General features: G+C 30.8%; 1 protein-coding gene across 1 annotated transcript in view; it reads left to right on the top strand.

The window, feature by feature from the left end:
- Positions 1–23,962, top strand: part of Got2 (glutamate oxaloacetate transaminase 2) — a 74,140-nt gene that overhangs the window by 30,447 nt on the left and 19,731 nt on the right. The window contains exons 5-10 of the mRNA XM_035357158.2: positions 63–136; positions 1,118–1,205; positions 9,070–9,138; positions 11,341–11,376; positions 12,266–12,416; positions 19,044–19,209. Coding sequence (XP_035213049.1) covers positions 63–136; positions 1,118–1,205; positions 9,070–9,138; positions 11,341–11,376; positions 12,266–12,416; positions 19,044–19,209 — 584 coding nt within the window. The remainder of the gene's footprint in view (positions 1–62; positions 137–1,117; positions 1,206–9,069; positions 9,139–11,340; positions 11,377–12,265; positions 12,417–19,043; positions 19,210–23,962) is intronic.

The following is a 23,962-nucleotide window of genomic DNA, read 5'->3' as shown; positions in this document are numbered from 1 at the left end:
TGTAATAGTGTTTTAAAAATCCAAAATTAACATCATGTTCTTTATTGAAAACTTTGTTTCAGAGTGATTTTCTTAAGGGTAATAAAGAAGTTTATATGCCAACTCCAACATGGGGCAACCATATTCCACTTTTCAAGTGAGTTTTCTTTTTTCCTTATTTATTTTTTTCCATCAGTAATTATGGAAAGGCAGGAAGTGGAAAGTGAAAGAATCATATTTATGAAGTTATGAATTATGTTTATTAAGTTTATGCAGTAGAAGGCAAGCCTCCTACTTTATAAATCTGCTGCTAGAGATAGTACATTTGGTGATTCCTTGAAGTTTAACTCAAATGACTTTTTAAAGTTACCTTGTGAATGTAGCTCTTAGCTAAATCTTCTTGATTTTAAAAAAAAGTTTTTAGGATTAATTTCAGCATGTGATTTTGGTCTTTTTGATTTACACTACTATTTTTGGCCAAAAAAAGGATTTTTTCACTGATCTTTTTATTAAGCTGTATTGGTAGTGTCTTTGGTGAAAGTATATACAGCATAGAGATGCTTATTTGTATTCATAGAAAAGTTTTAGAATTTTGATTAAATTTTTATGCTTTAGCTGGTTGTCATTCTAGCCATGTGAATTCATACGTTGAACATTCAATTTAGCATAATTTGCAATAAATAGTAAAAAAAAGGGGAGCATATTAAAATTCTGAAATGTTGAAATTCACATTAATATAAGAATTAATTAGAAATGTAGTTAAATTTGAATATTATGATTTTTCTGAAATTTTATTTTTAACATGGAAAATATATTTTGAAGGCTGGCATACTAACTTATAAATAATAATATTATCAAAATTCTTAAGTTTCCTGGTATGAATAATAATTCTATGAATTTTATCCTTAACAAATCATGTCATTTTATCAAAAAGCTTAGCAGTAATTTAAGCATTGAAATTAAAGTTAAATGTATTTATGTTTCTGTAGAAAGACATTTTTAGAATTTGTTATGCATTTTCATATTAGATGTCAGCATATTTACTTGATTTTTTTTATTATATGCATTATAGTTCTGTTTATCATATGAATAATGATTAGAATATTTATAACCATTCCAAAAATTTCTTCTTGGATAGGAGATGTGGATTAGCTGTTAAACAATATCGATATTATGACCCTAAAACTTGTGGATTTGACTTCAATGGAGCATTACAAGATATTGCTGTGAGCACTTTCTTTTTATTTGAACAGTTTTCCAGTCACTAGTGAATATATATAGATATGTTAAATATATTTTAGTATTAATTACAGAAATTATTAGAACAAAAGCATTTTATATAGTTTTGCGATTTTTAAAATGTTAAGATAATGAAGTTTCCAAGTTATGAATTTAAAATTTTATTTTCATATTTATACATGGATGCAATTCTATTTTCAATTTTGATACATCTTCTGATATATGTGAGTAATGCTGCAAAAGGTTTCAGTTAAGCACAAGTGTCTACTCATCTTTAGCTTATAATATTTCTAAATTTATTAATGAATAGAAGGGATTAGTTCATGTGTTAAAACTGATTTCTTCATCTGTTTACAATAGCTTGCTCTTCTTGCTGCAAATAAACTATTTAATTCTTCCATTTTGGCTAATGGAGTATAAAATTTGGGTACATATGTGTTAATGGAGAAAATGCCAAAATTCCCCCCCCCCCAAAAAAAAAGGAGCTGACAATTGCAACTTTGGGAGCGTAACAAAAATTAATCATTATTGCAACTGTATGATATTTCTAAGTTTTAAGAATGTCTAAAAGCAGCAGTTTAAAGAGCGGATTTTTTTTGTTGCAGTTTATAGTTCAATCATGGGTCTACTGGTGTGCAAATGAAGCAATGAAGGACATGCTATTAGTTTCTGACAAGAATATAATATATCGCCAAGTCACCATCTGTGTTTCAGTTTGCATGAAATGAGGTTGAGAGTCAATCAAAGTTTTGTTTGAAATGAGAGTCAATCAAAGAGGTTTTGGCAGTGTTTGAAAGACATGAAATAGGTGGTGATGCGAGTTAGCCATCAGGTTTATCTACTGTTAATCTAAGGAAATAACATCAGCAAAATTTTTCTTATCCTTGAAAAACTCAACATGGTTGATATTACTGTTATTGACCGGAACAATTATTTAAGAGAAATATGTGTCTACATTGTCATTGAAATAAAAAAAAATAGATGGTGAAGGATTAATCATAGAGATCAATGAAAGGCCTGTTCTTGAAATAATTGAGCATCACCTCAATGGATTTTCAGTGGTATTTGCTAGGAAGCTAACACATTTCTCGTTATTGTGCCCAACTGAAAAGCCATGACTTTATTAAATGAAGTCAAAGAAAATATAACAACCATTTATTCTTATTTTGCCTATGAAATAGCAGAAATTTCAAAAGCTAGTTTCAAGGCTTTTGTGTATCTACTTTCCAGAGTACATATGCAAAGTATTGAGCAGGGGTAAGTGTTCTACAGACAACAGATTAGTAAGAATTATTTTGAATATTTATAGAAACATAGAGGCATAGCAATGAATTTGTACTTTCCCGATTTCATGTAGCAGCAGAATGTTCTAGCTCAAGTTCGAAACTATTTTAGAAGCAATAACCAATTTTTTACTACCTAAAAAAATTAATAGTATCAAATTACCTCCAAAGTTAATCAATTCTTATCTGTTAGCACATAAGTACCAAACGTTGTAGTTAATATTATTGAGGAAGTTTTAGGGAGGAGGTTTTATAAAATTATTTTAATGGTGCTGGGTGTTGAGAGGATTTGTACAGATAAAAATTTTAAATTATATATTTTTTGATCCATTTTTTTTAGTTTATTGCAAGTTGCATTGCAGCCAAATATTAAAAATAATTTGAATGCACAATAAATTTCTCAGAATATTTGTCTATTATTTTTTATGTATACTTTAAATGCACTTTTTATAGTCATTAAAATTAAAAATAATAAAATACTTAAATTTGAGAATTTCTAATGTTCATTATTAGTTGCATTAATATTTGCTTCTTTGTTGTGATCTTTATGTATATTCTTGAACCTCTTTACAAAGTTTTTGAAAGTAGTGAACATTGAGAAGACAAATAGGCATCTGAATTTGTTTTCTTGATACTTAATTGTATTTTTAGATTATATGTATGTAATAAACTAAAAGTTTTTAAAAGCTGCTAGAATAGGATCCCTGCTTTTAAAGATATTTCAGGTCTGCAAGGAATGCTATTTTAGGTTTTATTGTACGTGTGAAATTTAAGGGGGAATTATACACCAGGGCTAAAATGGTTGCATGTAAAAAATTCTGTGAAAAATATACAATTTGGTGCAACACAGAGCAAAACACATAGAAAATGTTCTTTTATGGTTACAAAACTTTTATGTTCTTGAACAAAAATATTTATCCAAAGCCATTTTTAATTAGTTTTTTCCCTACAGCAATCATTAAATTGCCTTAATTTCACAGGCATGTCAAAATTTTGTGTGATTAGATATGCAGTGGTTCTCTTTCAAAATGTGTAGTTGGGTGTACCTATCTCCTGCTTATCTGTACTCAATTCTTACTAATCTGTATTCAAAAGTATATATTAAGTATAAAATTATAATTTTGTATATATACAGATAATTTCAGTGAAATTACATGTTAAGTTGTATTTTTTCATATAATGTAACGTGAAAAGCTAGAGATGATGCTCTGCCAAAAAAAAAAAAAAAAAAAAAAAAAAAATAATTAATCGCCAAATTTGGTGACTATTTGGCAACATTTTGGTCTGGTTCCTGTATCACCGATATAGGTATTGCAGTTGAATAAGTGTAATTGATTTTGTTTGTAACTGTAACCATATCCGGCCCTCGTATGCCTTTTAGTAACTTCGAGAAGATAGGATTAGGAGATTACTAGAAATCTCTCAGCAACTGGGAGAAAACTAAGTAAGACTGATGAGAGTATCAGTTCATTTATTGTTAGCTGTTTAATTCAGTGTAAGTTCGGAGTATTGTGATATCTCTGTGTGAACTTCTCTTTAAGTGCACTTTGCATTGCATTGTGTTTATTGTTCTTAGTAGTTAGAATTGTAACTGATTGTCTGTCAAGGTGTTTTGTGGATATAAAAAATCATATATCCGCTAATGGAATTATTTTCAAAGACATTTTTGCAATTTTAAACAAAAGATATATAAGTACTTTTATAAAATCATCACTGGGACAATTTTCTCTAAACTGATTCCTTATGCTAATTCTATTGTTATGTTTCATGCACGTGCAGTGGGATTACTAAGAGTGGGCTGCAGTGGGCAGCTTACAAAATATATCAGACTAATATTTTGCATTTATTAATTTTTATTCCTTTATCAACATGTTTTAAATTTTTAATGGTAGAAAAATCTCTGCAAGTTTAATTTCAAGAATCTATCACAATTCACTGTTAATGTAAACAAATGTGATTTGTTGTGCAGAATAACAAAATCACATTTGATACAAATACACAGTATTAACAACCATCTATGTACACTGCAAAAAAAAAAAAAAAAAAAAAAAAAAAAAAAATACAGTTGTGTATCTCTACTGGCCAATTGACAAAATTCAAATTGTGTTCTTCATGTCCCGAGAACAAGACTTAGGATATATATTAGATTTATATATAGCTCTATTCTAACATATTTTTACACAGAATCAGACTTTTTTGAAATAAATACTAATTTTTTTTCCATATTTCGATTCTATGACTCAAATTATGCCTAAATATGAAATTTTGTAAAATTTGGGGCAAAATTAATGGAGAAATTCACAAATTTATGTTGGCACTTTTTTTTGGTTTACACCAAGAATAATTCACGGCGAACTTCATAATATATGGCAACATATTTTCCTTTCCCATGAGCAGAAAAAAAGTTATAATCATTCCTTTTTTCAAATAATATTCTTTATATTATATTTTTAATTATAATTGCTATTATTTTAAGTAATTTTTTTCTTTTTCGAATTTCATTTTATCGCTTAAGTTGCATGGTTTCTTTCGAATAAATGTTTTAAAAATTTCTATTTACCCATTCGAACTGCGTAGTTTAAATAAAAGGTGCATCGTTTATTTTTTTCAAATAGTTTTCTTTATATATATATATATATATTTTGTCATAGTTATTATTTTTAAATTTTTAGACTTTTATTTTGATTGTTTGTGTTGCATTGTCTCTTCAGATAATTGTTTTAAAATTTTCTATTTATTCATTTGAACTGAGCATTTTAAATATATTTATTAATATAAATTTTCCAAGATTTTATTTATTTCAATTGAATTTCTTTCGGAAGAATACTTTGTGTCCCAGACTATGATGCATCTGAAAACTGAATATATTAAAAGAGAAAATACAGTAAAGCACAGTTAACATGCCTTTCAATGTTCCGTTCAGAAAAGATATATAAATGAGAAAGATGTTTAACCGACATTTTAACTTAGGATGACTTGCATTTAATATTCTGCTCATTGATTTACACAATTTTATCATTCTACATTTAGTTTCTTAAAATGTTACTCATATTTTAGTTAAATATTTTATTTTTGAAATCGTAAGAGTCAAATATCATAAGATTAAAAAGTTTAAGTAAAAAAAAAAAAAAAAAAAAAACCCAAATTCTATGCAAAAATTTATTCTTTTCTTAATGGCTTTCTCGTTTTCTTCAGGCATTCTGCAAGTATATTAAAAAGCATCCAACTTTTCGAAACATCTTGGTATTTCTGACATTCACTTTAAATAAAGTTATCGCCTTCCACTTCATAATGACCTTCAAACGGCTGAGCGGTAAAGTCGCTGAACAGTGGTAGTTTGCTCCGGGGTTCAAATACTGGCGAACAGGCTGGTTGCATGGGCGTTTTCATGGTTTTTCTCATTATAATGTGTATGCCAGCTGGTTTCTCGTAGAAAGTTTTTCACGAAGGCATCTCTCCTTTTAGGCAGATAGCCCTGCTTAGCTGTAATGTAATAATCCAATGCAATCCATTTCATCAGTATTTGGTCAGAACCTTTATCAGTTTTTAGAGGCTAAGCATTTTCAAGGCATGAGATGAAATAAAAGACTGCTTTCATCAAGAGGGAAAACATCTTTAGGCGACATCCACATACATCACTGTATAAATTCCTGAAACCAGTCGGAAACCAGTCACTCTTCACTTTAATCTGCAATGATATCGTTTTTGTCTTTTCCATTAGAACAAGCTCAGTTGATGGTATTTGCTGGTGTACACTTCCAAGTGTTTTCTCTTTGAACACCCAAATTCCTTGAAGTATTCTGAAAGTATATTCAAAAGCATTCCACTTTTCGAAACACCTTGGTATTTCTGACAGCCAAATTCCCCTTCAAATTTTTGTTTACTTTTCTCCCTAATTTTCTTCTTTTCTCCTATGTTTATTTTCAGTGCTCACCACAAGAAAATTAAGATTTCTCGATTGTTATACTTCCATAAATTTTGCATTCTAGTAATTTTTTTTTAATATCAATTACATCAACTGCGTTTCAGTTGAAGACAGCTTTTCATTTCCCATTTTAACTATAAATAAAGTTTAAAGCAAAGTCCAAAGGATAAATATTTTAAATAAAAGATTTTTTGTTAAATGACAAAGAAATAAAACAGTACAGCAATGTTTATTCTGTACCACTGAGTGACCCGATTATTATATCGGCTGCAAACAGTCCAAATCATATTAAAGATTATGTTTTTTTTTTTTTTTTTTTTTTTGCAATCTATAACACGAGAGAAAATTAGATACTTAAAATATTCTTTCGAAGAGGATTAATGTAAAAATTTATACTTATGTATACAGTACAAAGTCTTTAATCCGGACTCTGCGATTCCAGGTTAGGGTTTTTTCCAGATTATAGATCATCAATTTAAATCTGGTAAGATGGCATGCAGAAATTATAAAATTAAAAATAGGAAACCGTAATTTATGAAATAAAGAGCAATTATGATCTAAAGGGTATCAAAATTTACAAGAAAAGCTTAATATTTATTTGTTTACTTTATTAAACCATTTCTTTCAATGTAAGTTGTTTCGTTTTATGTGCTAATACTTTCTCTTTAATTCTATAAACAGACATAATTTCTTGTTCAGTTACAAAGTTCCACTGTTCAAGTCCTGTAACTGCTGTGCCGAGAACACCGACTACCTTGTCAATCGAAATTTTTTCATTTTCACTAACCACTCTGTCACTTTTCTCATTTTTTGCAACAATTCCACTTTTTGTTTGATGGACATCGAAACATGCTTTCCCTTTGTAGATCCTTTGGCAGCTCCAGAATCGGAAACTCTTTTTGACATAATCGAAAGTTCAAGCTTACTTTTTATAAAATTGCTCTAACAGTCTGCAAAAATAATAAGCCGGATCCAGTTCGAAGATTAAGGAACAACACAATCTGCAACATTAACTGAAAAAGATAATTAGATAATTTTAGCCTAGCTTATACCGTCCGTTATACATTAAACGTGCATGCGTAAACGTATTATGTGCATGCGTAAACACATATGCACATGCATAAAGGTATTATGCGCATGCGTAAATGCTACACATGTGCAGAAAGTTTGTAGCTTTGAGGACAGGATTATAGATCATTCTGGATTATGGACGTCGGGATTAAAGACATTGTACTGTATAATTTTTAAAGCTGGGACATGAGCCAAACTATCAACGTCCTGTTTGCTTAAAAACATTGTGAAAATAAACATCAAACGAGCTTTCTCAGTTTTAGACAGTTCAATTTAAATGCAGTCAAAGTAAAGTAGTAAATGATAACACGGCAAAGGTAAAAATTTACCCTTACAAATATTAAAAAAAGGGGGGAGTTAAAATTTTGAATAATATTATCTACAATTAAAAAGATAGCTTTTGAAATAGCATTAATAAATATTTATTACGCACCATTGAGGGAAAAAATTTCATATAATTAATGCTCCCTAAAAATTTATTTGAAATTTAAGATTAAAAATAGCTGTGGCAATTCACTGTAACAAAAATCCATAAACTACATTTGGCGTTATTATTGCTAAAAATAAAGATGCCAAACTACAAAATGCGAAAATATGTAAATTCGTGTACATCTTAGAAAATTTTGAATAAAAAATTTGAATTTTTTGCAAGTATGCTTAGAACTAGACCTACTTTAAGATGATGGTTAAAAATTTTATAGGTTATAATTCAAAATTTTTTTCGAAAAATTTATAAAAATTATTTAAAGATAGAAATTTAAAAAATAAAATGCGAAAAATGGGTGAATTTTATTTGGAATGAACCTAAATTTAGAAATGTGAAAGGAAAAAATCAAAAAGTTTAATAAAAAAAGAGATTAATAAATACTATATGCTAAATTCAATTAACATTGAGGAGCTAAAATTTTGAGAGCTAATTTTTTAAAATCTATTCGTACGATTTTTACAAAACTTGACAGTCTGGCAAAACTTAACCCACAAAACTTGACCAAAAAAAAAAAAAAAAAAAAAAAAAAAAAAAGAAAGAAAAGAAAACCAATGGTAAATTTTTTTGGTGGCCCCTTTCCTTGATTTCTAATATACATGTTTATATTTCTTAATGGTTAATCCAACCCTGGGTAAAACAGAACATGCCTAACACAGCCAGTATTTAAAATATGAATTAAAAGAGGAGTGTTAACACATATTATTTTCACTGTTTAATATTTTGGTGTTTCTAAATACATTATGAGGTTCCTAATATTAGAACTACAAAAGATCACCATAAATTTCTTTCAACAAAAAAAAGAAAATGCATGGTTTTGATGGATTGAAGCCTGTAATATTAAGTTGCAAATTTACATCAGAACTGCATGAAGTATCATGAATTATTCTTTTATTTCTGCTGCTGTCATTGCAGAAAATGTAAACCAGAGTATTAAATGCATAATTGTGTATACCGCAGTATTCTGATGTATTTAGTTTTTATCTTGTATTTTGTAATATATCTTATATAATGTATGATTTGTTTCTTAAATAATTTCATGAATTAACATGAATTTCATGAATATTTATTTTTAATCTTTTCCCTAGAAAATTCCTGAAAATTCTGTTATCTTGCTTCATGCTTGTGCACATAATCCTACCGGAGTTGATCCTAAGGTATAATACATTTTTAAGCAAGTAGGATTTTAAATCATTTTATTTGTATTAGATGATCCTTTATATAATAAATTTTGTACATTTTAAGTTATGGTACTCATTACAAAATATTTTTGTTACAGCAAGTTCAATTGAAAGCATATGATTAAGGAAATATTTTTTAAATATAAGGTTAAAAAATTAAATCTTATGCTCTAAGGCAATCTTGCAAATTAAAAAATAACTTGATAAAAGGGCAAAATTATTAATTATGCTAAATAGAAAATATTTACATAAATTACATTAAAGCTTACTTTATTAATGAAAGGTCAACCTGCTGACTGCTGTCCTTTGTCTCCCTTCTAGTTACTTAAGCATTGTGTGATTTTTCAGGCTCAGGTAAGGAAAAAATAGTTGCCCTAGAGAAACTTTAAAGTACAAGCAATGCCATTTATTGTCAGAAATTTGTTTCAGTGTATTGACGAATATACCCACCCATTCATGGCAGTTAACAGGTTAAAGCTGTTATCCATGGCAGTTAACAGTTTTGTATTAGTTTTTGACAAATGCAGTTAGATTTTCCCAAATATTCATTATTAATTTCTCATTATCTGGTGTTCGAAAAAAAAAAAAAAAGATTATGTGGTGAAAAATGTAAATTTTACCATTTCCTTTAAATCAAGTATTACTTACTGATGTGTAAAGTTGTAATTTTGAGTAAATTTTACGTAATTTATACTGTGACTCAATTTTTGAGGAATTGCTTCTTTCTCAAGGAAATAAAAATGATCGAATGTAAAAAAAGGAGAAAAGTATTTATGAGGGGGTATAGTGAATTTTTGTTGTTAAAGATGTGACTTTCTTTACTTGTTGATTTGATTCGTGGTGTCTGGCTAATTATCTGTTTGTGATATGTATTCTTTGGGACTCTTGAAATGAAATTTAATTTAATATAAAGAATGAACATGTAAGCAATTACATATAATAAGTGACAAATTTTATTTTTAAGAATGTGTATTTGATGGTATCGAGAAAAGTAAATTAAAGTACAGTGAATTCTTCCAGTTGAGTATGTGATCTCTGCATGTTTAATTTGATACGATATTTTGTCACCTTTGTGATTCTCCACTATATGCAAATTAGCTTAATATTAAAGATGAAGAACATGTTATAATAGTATAGCAAATTCCTGCTAGGCAGGTGACTTTATCCTAATTTTATTAATGATGTCTTGGCATCTTTGTAAGATGCAAATTAACTGAATATAAAATACAAAGAAAAACATTCCAGGTATGAGAGTATAGCAAATTCCCGCTAATTATGGAACTTCATATAAATATGATTTATGGTATCTTGCCATCTTTGTAATTTCTCTTTGCTATTCTTAGAAAATATAAATTAATGGGATATGAAAGAAAAAAGTAATTGTGTTAAGCACGAAAGAATATCAGCTATTAGTTTATGACCCAATACGTATATAATTTGATTCTTGAAATCAAGTCTTCTGTATGTGATATACTGCTAAGAAGTGAGGTTAGGCTAATTGTAGCTTGTCAAACCTTCAGCAAGTAGAATTTGAATTGAACTGTTGGAGTTGATAGCAATTCCTCCAGTGTACAGAGGAATTTCATTAATTGCAAGCATTTTTCAGTATTTGTTTTCTGGATAAATATTTGTGTGGAATTGTCAAATTTTTATCTAAATTCTGTAACTATAAATAAGGGTTACTCCTAATGTTTTTAGTAATTTATTTTTTCTATCTGTATATGTGTTTGTCTGGTTTTGTATTAATTCAATTAAAGTAGATTATTTGAATAATTAATATCTAATTAATAATAGCAGAAGTGAACATTCAGGCTAGAATTTACAGTTACATTATCAGCTTGATCAGAACATTTTTAATTGGTATTAGACCTGTAGGTGATTTGATTGAAAATAAAATCCATATCATAATGATTGATGCGATTTAATAAAAATTAAGCATTTAAAATATTTTTCACTTGGTAAAATTCATAAAAGAATCACATTTTTTATGAATTTAAAATGTAATATTTTTAAGTCTGAAAATTAAAAAAAGTAGGTATATAAAAGATTTATATAGAAACAAATTTTTGGATAGAAAGCAAAAATGTAACATTGAATGATAATAATAATTAAGAATGATATGTATATATTTTGCTTTGTAAATATTTTACAAATTGCTGATAGATTGTTTTCTTTCAGCCAGAACAATGGAAGGAAATGTCCAAAGTCATTAAAGTGAGTATTTATCGTCTTCATTACTACTGCTACTTTTACCATTGTAAATACCAATACTTATTTCATATGTAATTTATATAAAGTTTATATTTTATGCACAATACTTATTTCATATGTAATGCATATTTTGATTTTATGTACTGTATACCACAGTGACTTTTTTTAAAAATAGCAAGTTATAAATCTTGATAAACAGGTGAAGTTAGTGCAAGCTCCTTGTTATGTTGTTTGTCAAAAGGCTGCTCGAGTATTATTGATAAAAAATGTCAGTTATCATACTGCGAGGAACAACTTAGTTGCATGTATATTTCCTTAGTTCTCTGTATGGTTAAGTGCTACATCACTGTGATCAACTGAAATTACCTTGCTAATGACATTCACTGGCTTTCCCAGATTTTGCAAAATGTGGGAGACCTTGCATGTGATTACACCAAATAGAATTCTTCATTTAAAATCAACAAAGTACACTACCTATGTATGCTATCCATACTTCATTTATAACTCTTGTATATTTTAATTTCTGATGAAAAGTGATATAATTCATGCTTAAACTAGTATCTCTACATGCAGCATGTAATGTTTAAAGCTTCTTGGTTGTCTTAGGAAGCGTACCTTTTGTCGTTTTTAAGATTCATGCTCACCTTTCAGATGTGGAAAAAAATTTTAAATTTATTTGATGTGATACACTTACTATGTTTGAAATTATTTCTTCAGAGCAGTTTAGATATTTGGAGTACATATTTATATGAAGTTACTGATGTTGAACTTAGCTGTATTTTAATAGAAATATAGTATATAAGTGAGTTTTTAAACAGTTTATGTGTAGATATGGATACTAATTATTGCAAGTCATTATATATTTTGTAATAAAATAACTTGATCTTTTCAGAGTCGCAAGTTGTTCCCCTTTTTTGATATGGCATATCAAGGATTTGCATCCGGAGATTGTGATCGGGATGCACAGGCTGTCAGAATGTTCATTGAAGATGGTCACCGAATAGCTTTGGCACAATCCTTTGCTAAAAATATGGGACTATATGGTAATATATTATTCCATTATCATCAAGAAATTAAGTAATATAACTGAATTTAATAACTTTGAACACTTTGATAGGGAGGAAAAATAGTTCTATATATAAGCAGCTCAAAGCAGACCGCAAATATATGCAGGGGTGTTTGCGCTCTGGGGATTTTGAACTTCGATACCCGGAAATTCCGGGGATCGTCGTTCAAAAGTAAGTAGGAATAATAATGAATTATTTATTTTGATCTGGGTAATTTTGTTTGCTTTGAAAGCAGAAAACGCAAGGTCAGTGTGTGTGGTGAAAACTTTTCCTTTCTTTCTCCAAAGGCAGTGATAATGCGTGAAAAGGGGGAAAAAACTTCTTTTTTGTTCTTTCCTTATTGCGAGTTATGACTCATTCACCCGGTTCTCGGACATTCTCTTCTGGATTCTTTTTGGCAAGTAGGCGCGGTAGAAAAAAAAGGGAGAGACTTTGTTCGACCAGATGTGCGATCACGTGACTCTGGGTTCTCCTGACGTGGCGCCAATAAGTAGAGAAGGGGGATTTTTCGCCGTATTAGCTATTTGTCATTGATCGCTTCTCAATTTTTTTTTCTCCGCTGTGTAAAATTTTCGTTTCATTTATTGATGCACGTGTAAATTTTTCGTTTCGTTTATTGAAAAATTTTTTTATTTATGTACGCAAGAAAATTCCACTATGAAATTTCTCGATATAAATAGTGATATTATACAATTAGAAGAAGGTGTCCGGAATGCATTTAGGGGGAATTGGATTGAACGGAGAGATGGTAATGGGGATACCATCGGCACATGGTGCAAGAAAATAAACGTTGCTGGACAAGCATATTGTGTTAAAAAATTGTTGAAGGGTTGTATTCTTGCTTGCATTCCCAACAACTCGCAAAGGATGCTTTAGCTCGGAAAAAAAGAATACTAAATGGGTTATTTGTTATGCAAAACAAAACTTTATTGCATATGGCATTATATTCAGCAGTATTACCAGAGTTCAACACATATATTAAATTATTTGAAACAAACAAACAAACAAAACAAAAAAAAAAAAAAAAACAATGCTTCATTTAATACATTCCAGTATTTATAAATTGATGGCAAAATTTTTCTCTTTTTTTATGAAGCCAGAAAATATAGAGTGCACATCTTATAATGATTTATTAAAGGTTGATGTCACAAATCCAGAATTCCATCTACCTAGCAAAGTAATATTTACTGGTGCAGAAGCTTCCACACGCCTGAAGAAATTATCAAAAAATCATCCAATAGCAAAAGAATTCCAAATTTCTCTGATGAAAGCTTATACTAATACAGCACAGCATATGAAACAGAAATTACCCCTTAAAAATTCATATCTAATTAGTTTTACAGCATTAGATTCAGAGCTAAGAGGTAAAACCAGTACAATATTAGCTTTTGAAAAATTATCATCTTTTATGTCCCATATTTTTGTGATAATGAAAAGTCAAAAGTAGAAGCTGAAATAAGGTTATACCAGAGTGATATTGATATCACCAAAGAAATGCTCTACACATCTGATGAAAGTGGAAATCAAGTCAAGTGTACAATAGATAAATATTGGTCTAAAGTTTTTAATTTAAAAGATGATTTCACAAATGATTATAAGTATTCTACATTGGCTAAATTGGTCACAGCCTGCCTTAGCTGCTTCCATGGCCCATTAGTGGAAAGTGCATTCAGCTTAATGGCTACACTTGTCACTGACTATAGAACCTCTCTTAAGATTGATTCCCTAATATTATTATTCCGTAGATGCACTGCATCTACGGAATAATATGATTAATGGCTTCTAAAGTATTCTAATATGATTAATGGCTTCTAAATAATTAATAATATGATTTAATGGCTTCTAAAGAAACCTCATGTGAAAAATATGGCTAAAAAAATCCAATGACTGATCAAATTCACAAAGATCTCTTACTGAATATGAATAGAAGTTGGAAAACATATCAAGAGGACTTAAAAACATTTATTTCAGATGAGTCACCTATAAAAGTCTCTGAAAAACCTTCTACATTAGCAGAAAAGCAAACTGCTTCTACCTCTGCATGTGCAGTTCTCGAGGAAATTTCTTCAACTGTAAATGAGGAAAATGAAAGTCAACCTTTCCTGCAATTATGAAGTTCACCACAAAAGAAAGACAAGCCCACAAACATCAGAAAATAAAAAAAAAGCAGCAGAAATTAGATAATTTTTTTTTAAAGAATTAATTCAGGTAATTTAAAATATTTACATAAAATGTAGTAGTTTATATGTTTGAAAATTTATGGTTATTAATTTTGCAAAAAAAGTAATTCATTGAACTTTTATAATTAGGTCATTCAATACTTCATAATTGTAATTTTTCATTTCTCTCCCCCCCTTCTCAAAACTCCAAAATGTCGGTAGTAAGTCCGTAAAAGTTTCAGGGGATTTTTTTGGGGTCCCACAAACACCCCTGTATATGTTTTGACTTTTTTGTGCTATTTAATATAGAATTGTAAGCTTTAGTTCCTTCTTATATTAGCAGTTAACAATTAACCATGCTTGAGAGCTTTAAATCAAATAACATATTTATGAGAATAAATTAAATTTGAGCATCAAGATGTAGATGAAATAAATTGTTGAATTTGTTTGTATAATAAAACCTAGTATTGCTCAATTGCTTAATATAAACATAAATTACTAGCTTTTGTTTAAAACCTTGTCTGGCTAGAAATATTGCAAAAAAATCACAAAATGCAAGTAGTATTTTTCTTTACCTGTTTTTTAAAATGCACTCTAAACAATTTTGATGCATGGATTAATTATAATATATTTTCTAAAACTCTTATAATCAATATTAATTTGCCATTTTATTCATTTTTTCATAAAGCAAAATTTGAAATTTTAACAGATATAAAACATTTTATTTAAAACCTCTCAGCAGCCTGTGTGATTTCTTTTCTTATTTTAGACATTTTTTCTCGTATATAAATTGCATTTTAAATTAATTTAGGTGTATTTTAATTAATTAAAGAGTTTAATGTTTGTTCCAGCACTGTTTCAATAATGCTCTGACACTGTTAACCACTATTTTGGGGGATTTTTGAGTAATTTTTATCCAGAGAAACACAAATGTGTGGTACTTTTTTCCCTGAATACTTTTTTATTACTGACACAATTTATTCACTGAATATAAGTGTTGAAGATGGACAAAATCTTTTTGAAAAATATTTTAAATGTTGGTTGAGAATTTTTAAGATATTCTCTGAATATTATTCATATTATTATAATTCTGTACCTGTTATTCAATGGTGTATATTGCTGAAATCTTGGTAGTTATTTTTCAAATTTAGGGCTACAAAAGTTCTATAATTAAAATCTCCCCTCCCCTTTGAATCAGAATTATTTATATACTGGAAAGCACTATTTATTTATATTTAAGAGACCTCTTAGAAATGGCATATAAATGAGAACGATGTATGCTTGAAATTTTATTTAAAGATGTGATATGTACGAGGGCTATCCAGAAAGTAGATTACGTTTTGGAATAAAAAAATAAACAAAGTATAGGAAACAAATTTTATTATATACAGATGAAAGCCACACTCAAATACTACTTTTCTACATAGTCACCATACAAATTAAGGCATTTATCGTAGCGATGTACGAGCTTGGAAATTCCTTCGTCGAAAAATTCGGCCGCCTGCGCCTTCAACCACTTCGTTACCTCTTCTTGCAGCTGTGCGTCGTCATCAAAACGCTGCATAGCCAGCCACTTCTTCATTGCTGGGAATAGGTGGAAGTCGCTCGGTGCCAGGTCGGGACTGTACGGCGGATGAGGAAACAACTCCCACTTAAAAGATTCAAGAACTTTACGAGTGACATTTGCCGTGTGGGGCCGGGCGTTGTCGTGAATCAACAAGATCTTAGAGCTCAACATTCCTCTGAGCTTGTTTTGAATTGCTCTTCTGAGTTTTTGGAGAGTTTGGCAATACCTTTGAGAGTTTATTGTAGTGCCTCTTTCCAGGAAGTCCACCAAAATTACACCTTTTCTGTCCCAAAAAACAGTCGCCATCATCTTCCTTGCCGACATTGTTTGCATGCATTTCTTGGGTTTTTGGGGAGAACTTGTGTGCCCCCACTGCATTGATTGCAATTTCGTTTTACAGTTCACATGTTTCACCCATGTTTCGTCACCAGTAACGATGCGATCGAGTAAAGAGTCACCATCCTTATGGTAAGCGTCCAAAAAGTTCAACGCTGCAGCCATTCGCTGATTTTTGTGGTCCTCTGTCAAGATTTTTGGAATCCATCTTGCACAAAACTTGTGGTAACCAAGCTTTTCGCTGATGATTTCGTGCAACAAACTTCGCGAAATTTGTGGAAAACTCAAAGAAAGTTCCATTATTGTGAAATTTCGATTTTCACGGACTTTAGCATCGACTTTTTCGAGAAGTTCGGCGGTCACTATGCTGGGTCTCCCACTTCGATCTTCGTCGTGAACATTGGTTCGGCCATTTTGAAATCTTATGACCCACTGACGCACTCCACCTTCAGTGATAATGTTGTCCCCATACACTTCACGAAGCTGCCGATAGATTTCTATCGGTTTACAGTTTTTTGCAGTCAGAAACCTTATTACTGAGCGCACCTCGCGGGATTTTCAATTAACGCAGACATTTCAAACCGTCACAGTATCTGAACGGAGCACAGCACGAACCTCTCACTAGCACGGCTAGATGCAGACTGAGCTGCGCAACGCTCTGACCCCAAGATGGCCGCGCTAGCCCCGCCCCTAGCGGACACAGACGGAAACGTAATCTACTTCCTGGATGGCCCTCGTATATTTTAGTTCTAACATTTTAATTATGCCATTGATATTGTACAAATATAATTTTATCTTCCTGTTTTTAGTTTATTTAAAATAGTCTATATATATATTTTTAAAAAAAGTCAAAATCGCAAGATTTTACACTGTATAATATTTACAAAGTAAGAATGACTTTGTCTTTATTTCAATTGTTTACATTAAATAAATAAAATTTTTTTACGAGAATATCTTAATATAGGTTCAGGATTTAATTTTTCTGAAGAAAAAAAGTATCTTCAAATATCGTCTGATATCTCATTAGATTTTGATGTGGGTATTTGAATATGGCAAAGCACAGAAGGGCTATCTACCTGAGAGAAGAGATATCTTGGAGGAATTTCTAAGGGAAACTCTCATATTCATATCCATTAGATTTATATTCCTTAACTCTTTCTGGCATGCTACTGTAAAAAGTTATAATTTCAATTAAAAGAAAATGGAAGATATTTTAATCAGGCCTAGAGGAGTACACAAGTAAAATTTTGTAAAGATACCACTGACCGTTTTAGTTTTGTGGGTGTGCCCAAGGTGGGCTTACTGAATGTATGGAGGTTCGAAAAGAGCACTGACGTGAGCATTGATGGGAAGTGCATAATAGAGTTAAAGATTTTGCCTACATTTTGTTAAAAAACACTAGATTCTGCTTAGTGTAGCAGATTTAGCATTGCTCAGTGTGCAACATGGCGAGGCCTACATTTCTACACCCCAAGGAAAAGAAAAGTATCTTGTGATATCTGGCGACTGTTTGGCGATCAACAGAGCGTGCTTGGCGCTGGTAGCTCTTCTCCGAGAAGGGTTAATGTATTTATTAAGAGTTGTATGTTAGCCTCGGAAGAGGAAGGTAGTAGATTGTACTATGCGGTAGGAGCGACGTACTGCTCTGAGTAACTATTATATTATGCTTTGAATTATATATTTAATAAATGTTTGTTTCGTCTTGCTAAATGGTGCCTTGTTAAACCACGAAGTCATCACATATCTCTCTGCTCTCTGTATCACATTCACTATCTGAAAGCAATTTGTTTAGCATTTTCAGCGCTCCAGAAATCATCAGCCCTCTCTGATCCATTTGCAAATTAATTAGAAAAAATAACTACAATTAAGAAAATGCAAACTATAAAATTAATAAACATCTACAACTAAAAACTATCAAAATGTAGAGCTAACAAAACTTTTAACGAAAGCTAGAGAAGAAATAGAACTGCTCTAGTGAAAATCAAAGAGCTAAGAGATAAAATACCCCTGACCTTTATAGAATAAGAGATCAACGTACAGCCAAGAAAATAACATATAATTTCTTTTGTAAGAATTCCTTTTATATCCTAAAAAATCTATATTTTTTTTGAAAAATGAGGGTCTTAAGAATAAAACATGGCTGAATAGACTAGTTTGTGTTGTGCTGCCATCTAGTATTAATAAAAAGGTTAAAAATAACCTGTAAAGTCTTTTCCATTCAATTTTTCTGCGTGAACAGAGGAAATTTTTTTGGGGCACATTTACTGTTGAAAGGAGTGTAAAACTTTCTAGAAGAGTTAAAAGATAATTTAAGTGCTCTCTCTGGCAGCTTCTTGCGCATATTTCGAAAACGGCAAGGAAATCAGCCAAATTGGGTGGTGATGTTCCGAAAAAAGACAGATTAATATGTTCAGCAGAACTTCATTATATATGAAGCTAAGATTAATCTTCAAGTACTCACCAAGCATAACAGGAATAATTGAAAAAAAAATGTGAGAAAGAAGTTCTTTTCATTAAGAAACATTTAAAATTTTATTATAGGGGAGCGTGTTGGTGCATTCACTATGGTCTGTGATTCAAACGAAGAAGCTCAGAGAGTAATGTCACAGCTAAAGATTATAATTAGACCTACCTATTCAAATCCACCAGTCCATGGAGCCCGGATAGCTGGACTTGTCCTCACAGACCCTGATTTAAACAAGCAATGGTAAGTATGCCTATTAATGCTAGAGAAAGTCTTATAAAAACTACATGACTAAGAATCTAACATTTTTTGGGTAGGCCTACTCACTGCTAGTAACTTTGTATGCTCTAGTTATTTTTCTGGCTCGGAAGAAGCTAACTGCGTGCAATTTTTTTTGTGTGGTTTTCTGTTGTGTATTATAGATTCCATATTTTTTTTGCACCTTTGTTTTTGTGAGGTACTTTTGGAAAAAAAAAAAAAATAATGTCCAGTAACTTGAATGCAAGACAAGATGACAGATAGTGAAATTATCTTAATGCAATGAAAATGCAAGACAAGATGACAGAAATGGAGAAACAAAGAAGAGATAGAATTGGAAGAGGCACCAGTCTGTCTCCAGTTAGAAGAAGAAGAAGAAAGCCTATAAGAAATAAAAAAGATCAGAATGACATGTCTGTGTTCTTGGAAGTTTAATTTTAATCTCTGAACCATTTGATGCCACACTTGTCAATTTTTCAAAGAGGACATTTGAAATTTTTTTTCTAAACTTCCATATACCGAGGAAGTTTAGGAAACTGTGATAGTGGGTATGACGTCCACTGTAATTCAAAATTGTAGTAATTTAAAAGCATTTGAAAATAATAGCAAAGGTGAATAACTTTTATTATAATTAACTGAAAAGTAATAATAGCAATTTAGCTATATTTTCAAGCAGTTTAATGTGGAGTATAAATTCATCAGATTTTAAAATTAAATAAGTATCCAAAACAAAGGGATTGTAAATGATGGAAGATTAAGCATTAGAAATGAATATACTAAGTTGTAAATGCATAAAAGGTCAGCTTTCCCTTTCTTTACCTTTTTATGCTTTCTCATAGATACCTTTGTTTTATACTTGGTTTGTGATAGTAAATTTTCCATCATTCTGCAATAAACAATTATAACTTTTTTTTTTTAGACAGAGTGCAGTTAAGCCATCCCAGTAAATTGGGAGTTGACTGCAGAGTGGATGGTTGAAGGTAACAACATCCTAGTACCTGGATGAATTTGAAAGATGTATTAGTAGGTTATGGAGATTCACTAATTGGGAAGAGTTTTAAGAAAGCAGAATTTTAGTGCCATGGATGGTTCTGATTATCAAAATCGTTGTGATTCTCATGAACTATTAAAAGTTTAATTTGGTTCATTTTCATGAACTACGAGGGCCATCCAGGAAGTAGATTACGTTTCCGTCTGTGTCCGCTAGGGGCGGGGCTAGCGCGGCCATCTTGGGGTCAGAGCGTTGCGCAGCTCAGTCTGCATCTAGCCGTGCTAGTGAGAGGTTCGTGCTGTGCTCCGTTCAGATACTGTGACGGTTTGAAATGTCTGCGTTAATTGAAAATCCCGCGAGCTGCGAGGTGCGCTCAGTAATAAGGTTTCTGACTGCAAAAAACTGTAAACCGATAGAAATCTATCGGCAGCTTCGTGAAGTGTATGGGGACAACATTATCACTGAAGGTGGAGTGCGTCAGTGGGTCATAAGATTTCAAAATGGCCGAACCAATGTTCACGACGAAGATCGAAGTGGGAGACCCAGCATAGTGACCGCCGAACTTCTCGAAAAAGTCGATGCTAAAGTCCGTGAAAATCGAAATTTCACAATAACGGAACTTTCTTTGAGTTTTCCACAAATTTCGCGAAGTTTGTTGCACGAAATCATCAGCGAAAAGCTTGGTTACCACAAGTTTTGTGCAAGATGGAAGGCAAGAAGAGGTAACGAAGTGGTTGAAGGCGCAGGCGGCCGAATTTTTCGACGAAGGAATTTCCAAGCTCGTACATCGCTACGATAAATGCCTTAATTTGTATGGTGACTATGTAGAAAAGTAGTATTTGAGTGTGGCTTTCATCTGTATATAATAAAATTTGTTTCCTATACTTTGTTTATTTTTTTATTCCAAAACGTAATCTACTTTCTGGATAGCCCTCGTATATTAAAAGTAAAAGACAGATGATCTGTCTGTTTCATTAGCTGGAATCTAAAATTTCTTCTTTGTTGTTGGGTTTCTGTAGTATTTTCAATTTTTGTTCATGTTTGTATGGCAATATATTCCAAATGTTGTGGTTCTGTGGTGATAGGAAAAAAGAATGGATACATCAGACCAAAAGGTTAACAATTCTTTAAGGTTTTCTTTTAATAGAGGAACAATAGATTTAATTATTTCATTTAGTGCCTTCGTTTCGTGCTGGTAACATTATGCGATTGTGAATTAATTAAAAAAAAAATCTTTCAGCATATTCATGCTTTAAAAATGGATACTTACATACTTATGTATTGAGAAGAAATTTTAACTTTTCAGAACTTGCATGTTAAATTTAAAAATGTTAAACCTGTTTAATACAATCATGCCTATTTGATTGAATTACCATATAAGAATAAATACCAGTGTAATTCAATCTTTCTCTCCCCCCCAAAAAAGTTCTTTTACATTTTATATCTTGATTTGCTGTAAGTAACATATAGCAAACAGAAAAATTTGCATGGCAATAACGTTATGTGCTACTTCTATCAGGAAAGCTAGCTTTTCAATTACTGATTGGCTTTAAATTCTCTAGTTTTTGAGTTCTGTTTCTACGGTATTTTTTTTCTATCCTTTTCTGTGCCCTTTATGAAGATATATATATTTAGGTATTTTACTGTATTTTTTGCCTTTACTAGTTTCCAACGCTGAGTATTTTACTGTGTTTTTTTCCTTTCTCGTGTAGCATATTTCTCACCCTTCAATGACATTGTTTCTTAAAACGTGTTGAACTTTTTGGAGCCACAGCTCCTGGTAACTTTTAGGCGAGCGTACTACAATTTCTAATTTACTTATTTTGCAGCATATTGTGCAAAATGTTATCCAGACTAAATTAGTCATACAGTATTGTACTAACTACCTTGCTTGTTGTATTATTTCTTTTTCGCAGCTATAAGCGCAAAAAGTTTCAGTAAGTTCTGATGTTTTTAGTTTTTTAGGTTTTTAAGCTTTAGCTTATAAGTTGCCGGAAACTGTTTACAGTTCCACTTTCACGATAGGTTAGTCTTCCTTCCAAAAAACACTGTAAAGCAGGCTAGCTCCCTCTTTACTTTCAATCACTGGCTCAGATAAATAACATAGAAATTATTAAGTGAAGCAACCAGCTTTGAAAAACCTGTAAGGCTAATGCTACTCCTCCTCCTTCTACTTCAAGTAAAACACAATCACTTTGAAAGACTTACAATTGCATCTACCAAATTACCTGTAAAGAATGTTCTCTCACGTATATAGGTCAAACAAAAAACCCTCTCAACCTCAGAATTAATAACCATAGATCTCATATCAAAAAATTTAAAAATAAAAACAATAATAGCACCAAAGATTATCAGCTTACAGCAATTCTTGAACATTATAATTTACATAATTTTAATAACATAGAAATTAATGTGCTTGATATTGTACCAAACACCAAACTTAGACTGTTTAAAGAATTGATTTACATACTTCAAAAAAAGTCACTTTATCCTTACGGACTAAATGCATATCTTAGCAATACCACCAATAGACAGCAAGAAATCTCTATATATAGACAATTCAGATTTTTTAGCAATACTACTACCAGAGGATCTAGAGGAGGTGATACCAATAACAAAAAATTTTTTTCAACACAAGATCTGAAATTAATTATTCACAATCTTAATTCCTACCTAGAACATAAAGAATTCGCAAAAAATGCCATAAAACTTCTTCATACCTTTAAGAATACTACCTTATGGAATCTGATTAAAACAATAAATCAACCTTCTCAATGCTCCCAGATAGTCAAGGATCTGATTATAGACTTCTGCAATTTTAAACTAAAGAATAGTAATTTTTTTCACAAAAAACTTTTTTGTACTATTCAGTTCAAACACCCTTCTTATGATAAGTTAAAAATACTTAGCATGTTTAAAAAAATTTCAACACTTGCTTCCTGACCAACCACTTCAAATTAAACCCTGTTTTAAATTTGAAAAAACCTTAGGTCAACTTGTTATCAACCACCACATTATACAAGATAATAGCAAATGTAATTGCCGATTGACTGTCTACAAAAAATATGTCGATCCTTTCCACCAACATGTTATTACTGGAGATCTTAATATCATTGAAGATGTAGAATTACGAACGCTTATGCAACTTGGCACCAAATTTCGTCCTACTTTCGGTATTAATAAGCACGTTTGCCTCAAACAATTCAATAATGATCTTGATAAATTTATAATATTAGCTAGTAATAGATCCAATTTACCTACTACAACTTTTCTTGAATGGAAAGCTGCACTAATTAAAGAATTTCAATGTTTGCTGTTCAAGTCTCCTTTTTTCAACTCTTTACACAATAAAAAACGTCTAGAGGATCTAATTCAAAAACTACAAGATAATTTTATCATCACGAAGATTGACAAAGCCAGCAACAATTTTAGTGTTATTTGACAACAATTTTACTTCAACCTTCTGCATCAAGAGTTAAATAACACCTGCACTTACCAAAAAATCACTACCAGTACTAAGATTCTTCTCAATAAATTTAAAGCACTCCATAAAAGGCTCAAAATACATCCCCAGAAATATAACAACAGGTTTGCCAATCTCTATGCCTTATCTAAATTTCATAAGTCTCCAATAAAATTCAGATTCATAGCTAATAGTACCAAAAGTTATCTCAAAGAAATAGATTATCTTTTTGCACAAAAACTTCGTATGATACGTGACCTAATTAATAACTATGATTTTGAGGA

This window comes from Stegodyphus dumicola, chromosome 10, assembly GCF_044657685.1.
Source record: "Stegodyphus dumicola isolate Sdum_Otavi_A_Nest chromosome 10, ASM4465768v1".
NCBI lineage: Eukaryota > Metazoa > Arthropoda > Arachnida > Araneae > Eresidae > Stegodyphus > Stegodyphus dumicola.
Note: the sequence above shows the minus strand (reverse complement) of the source record. Positions and strands in the feature narration are given on the sequence as shown.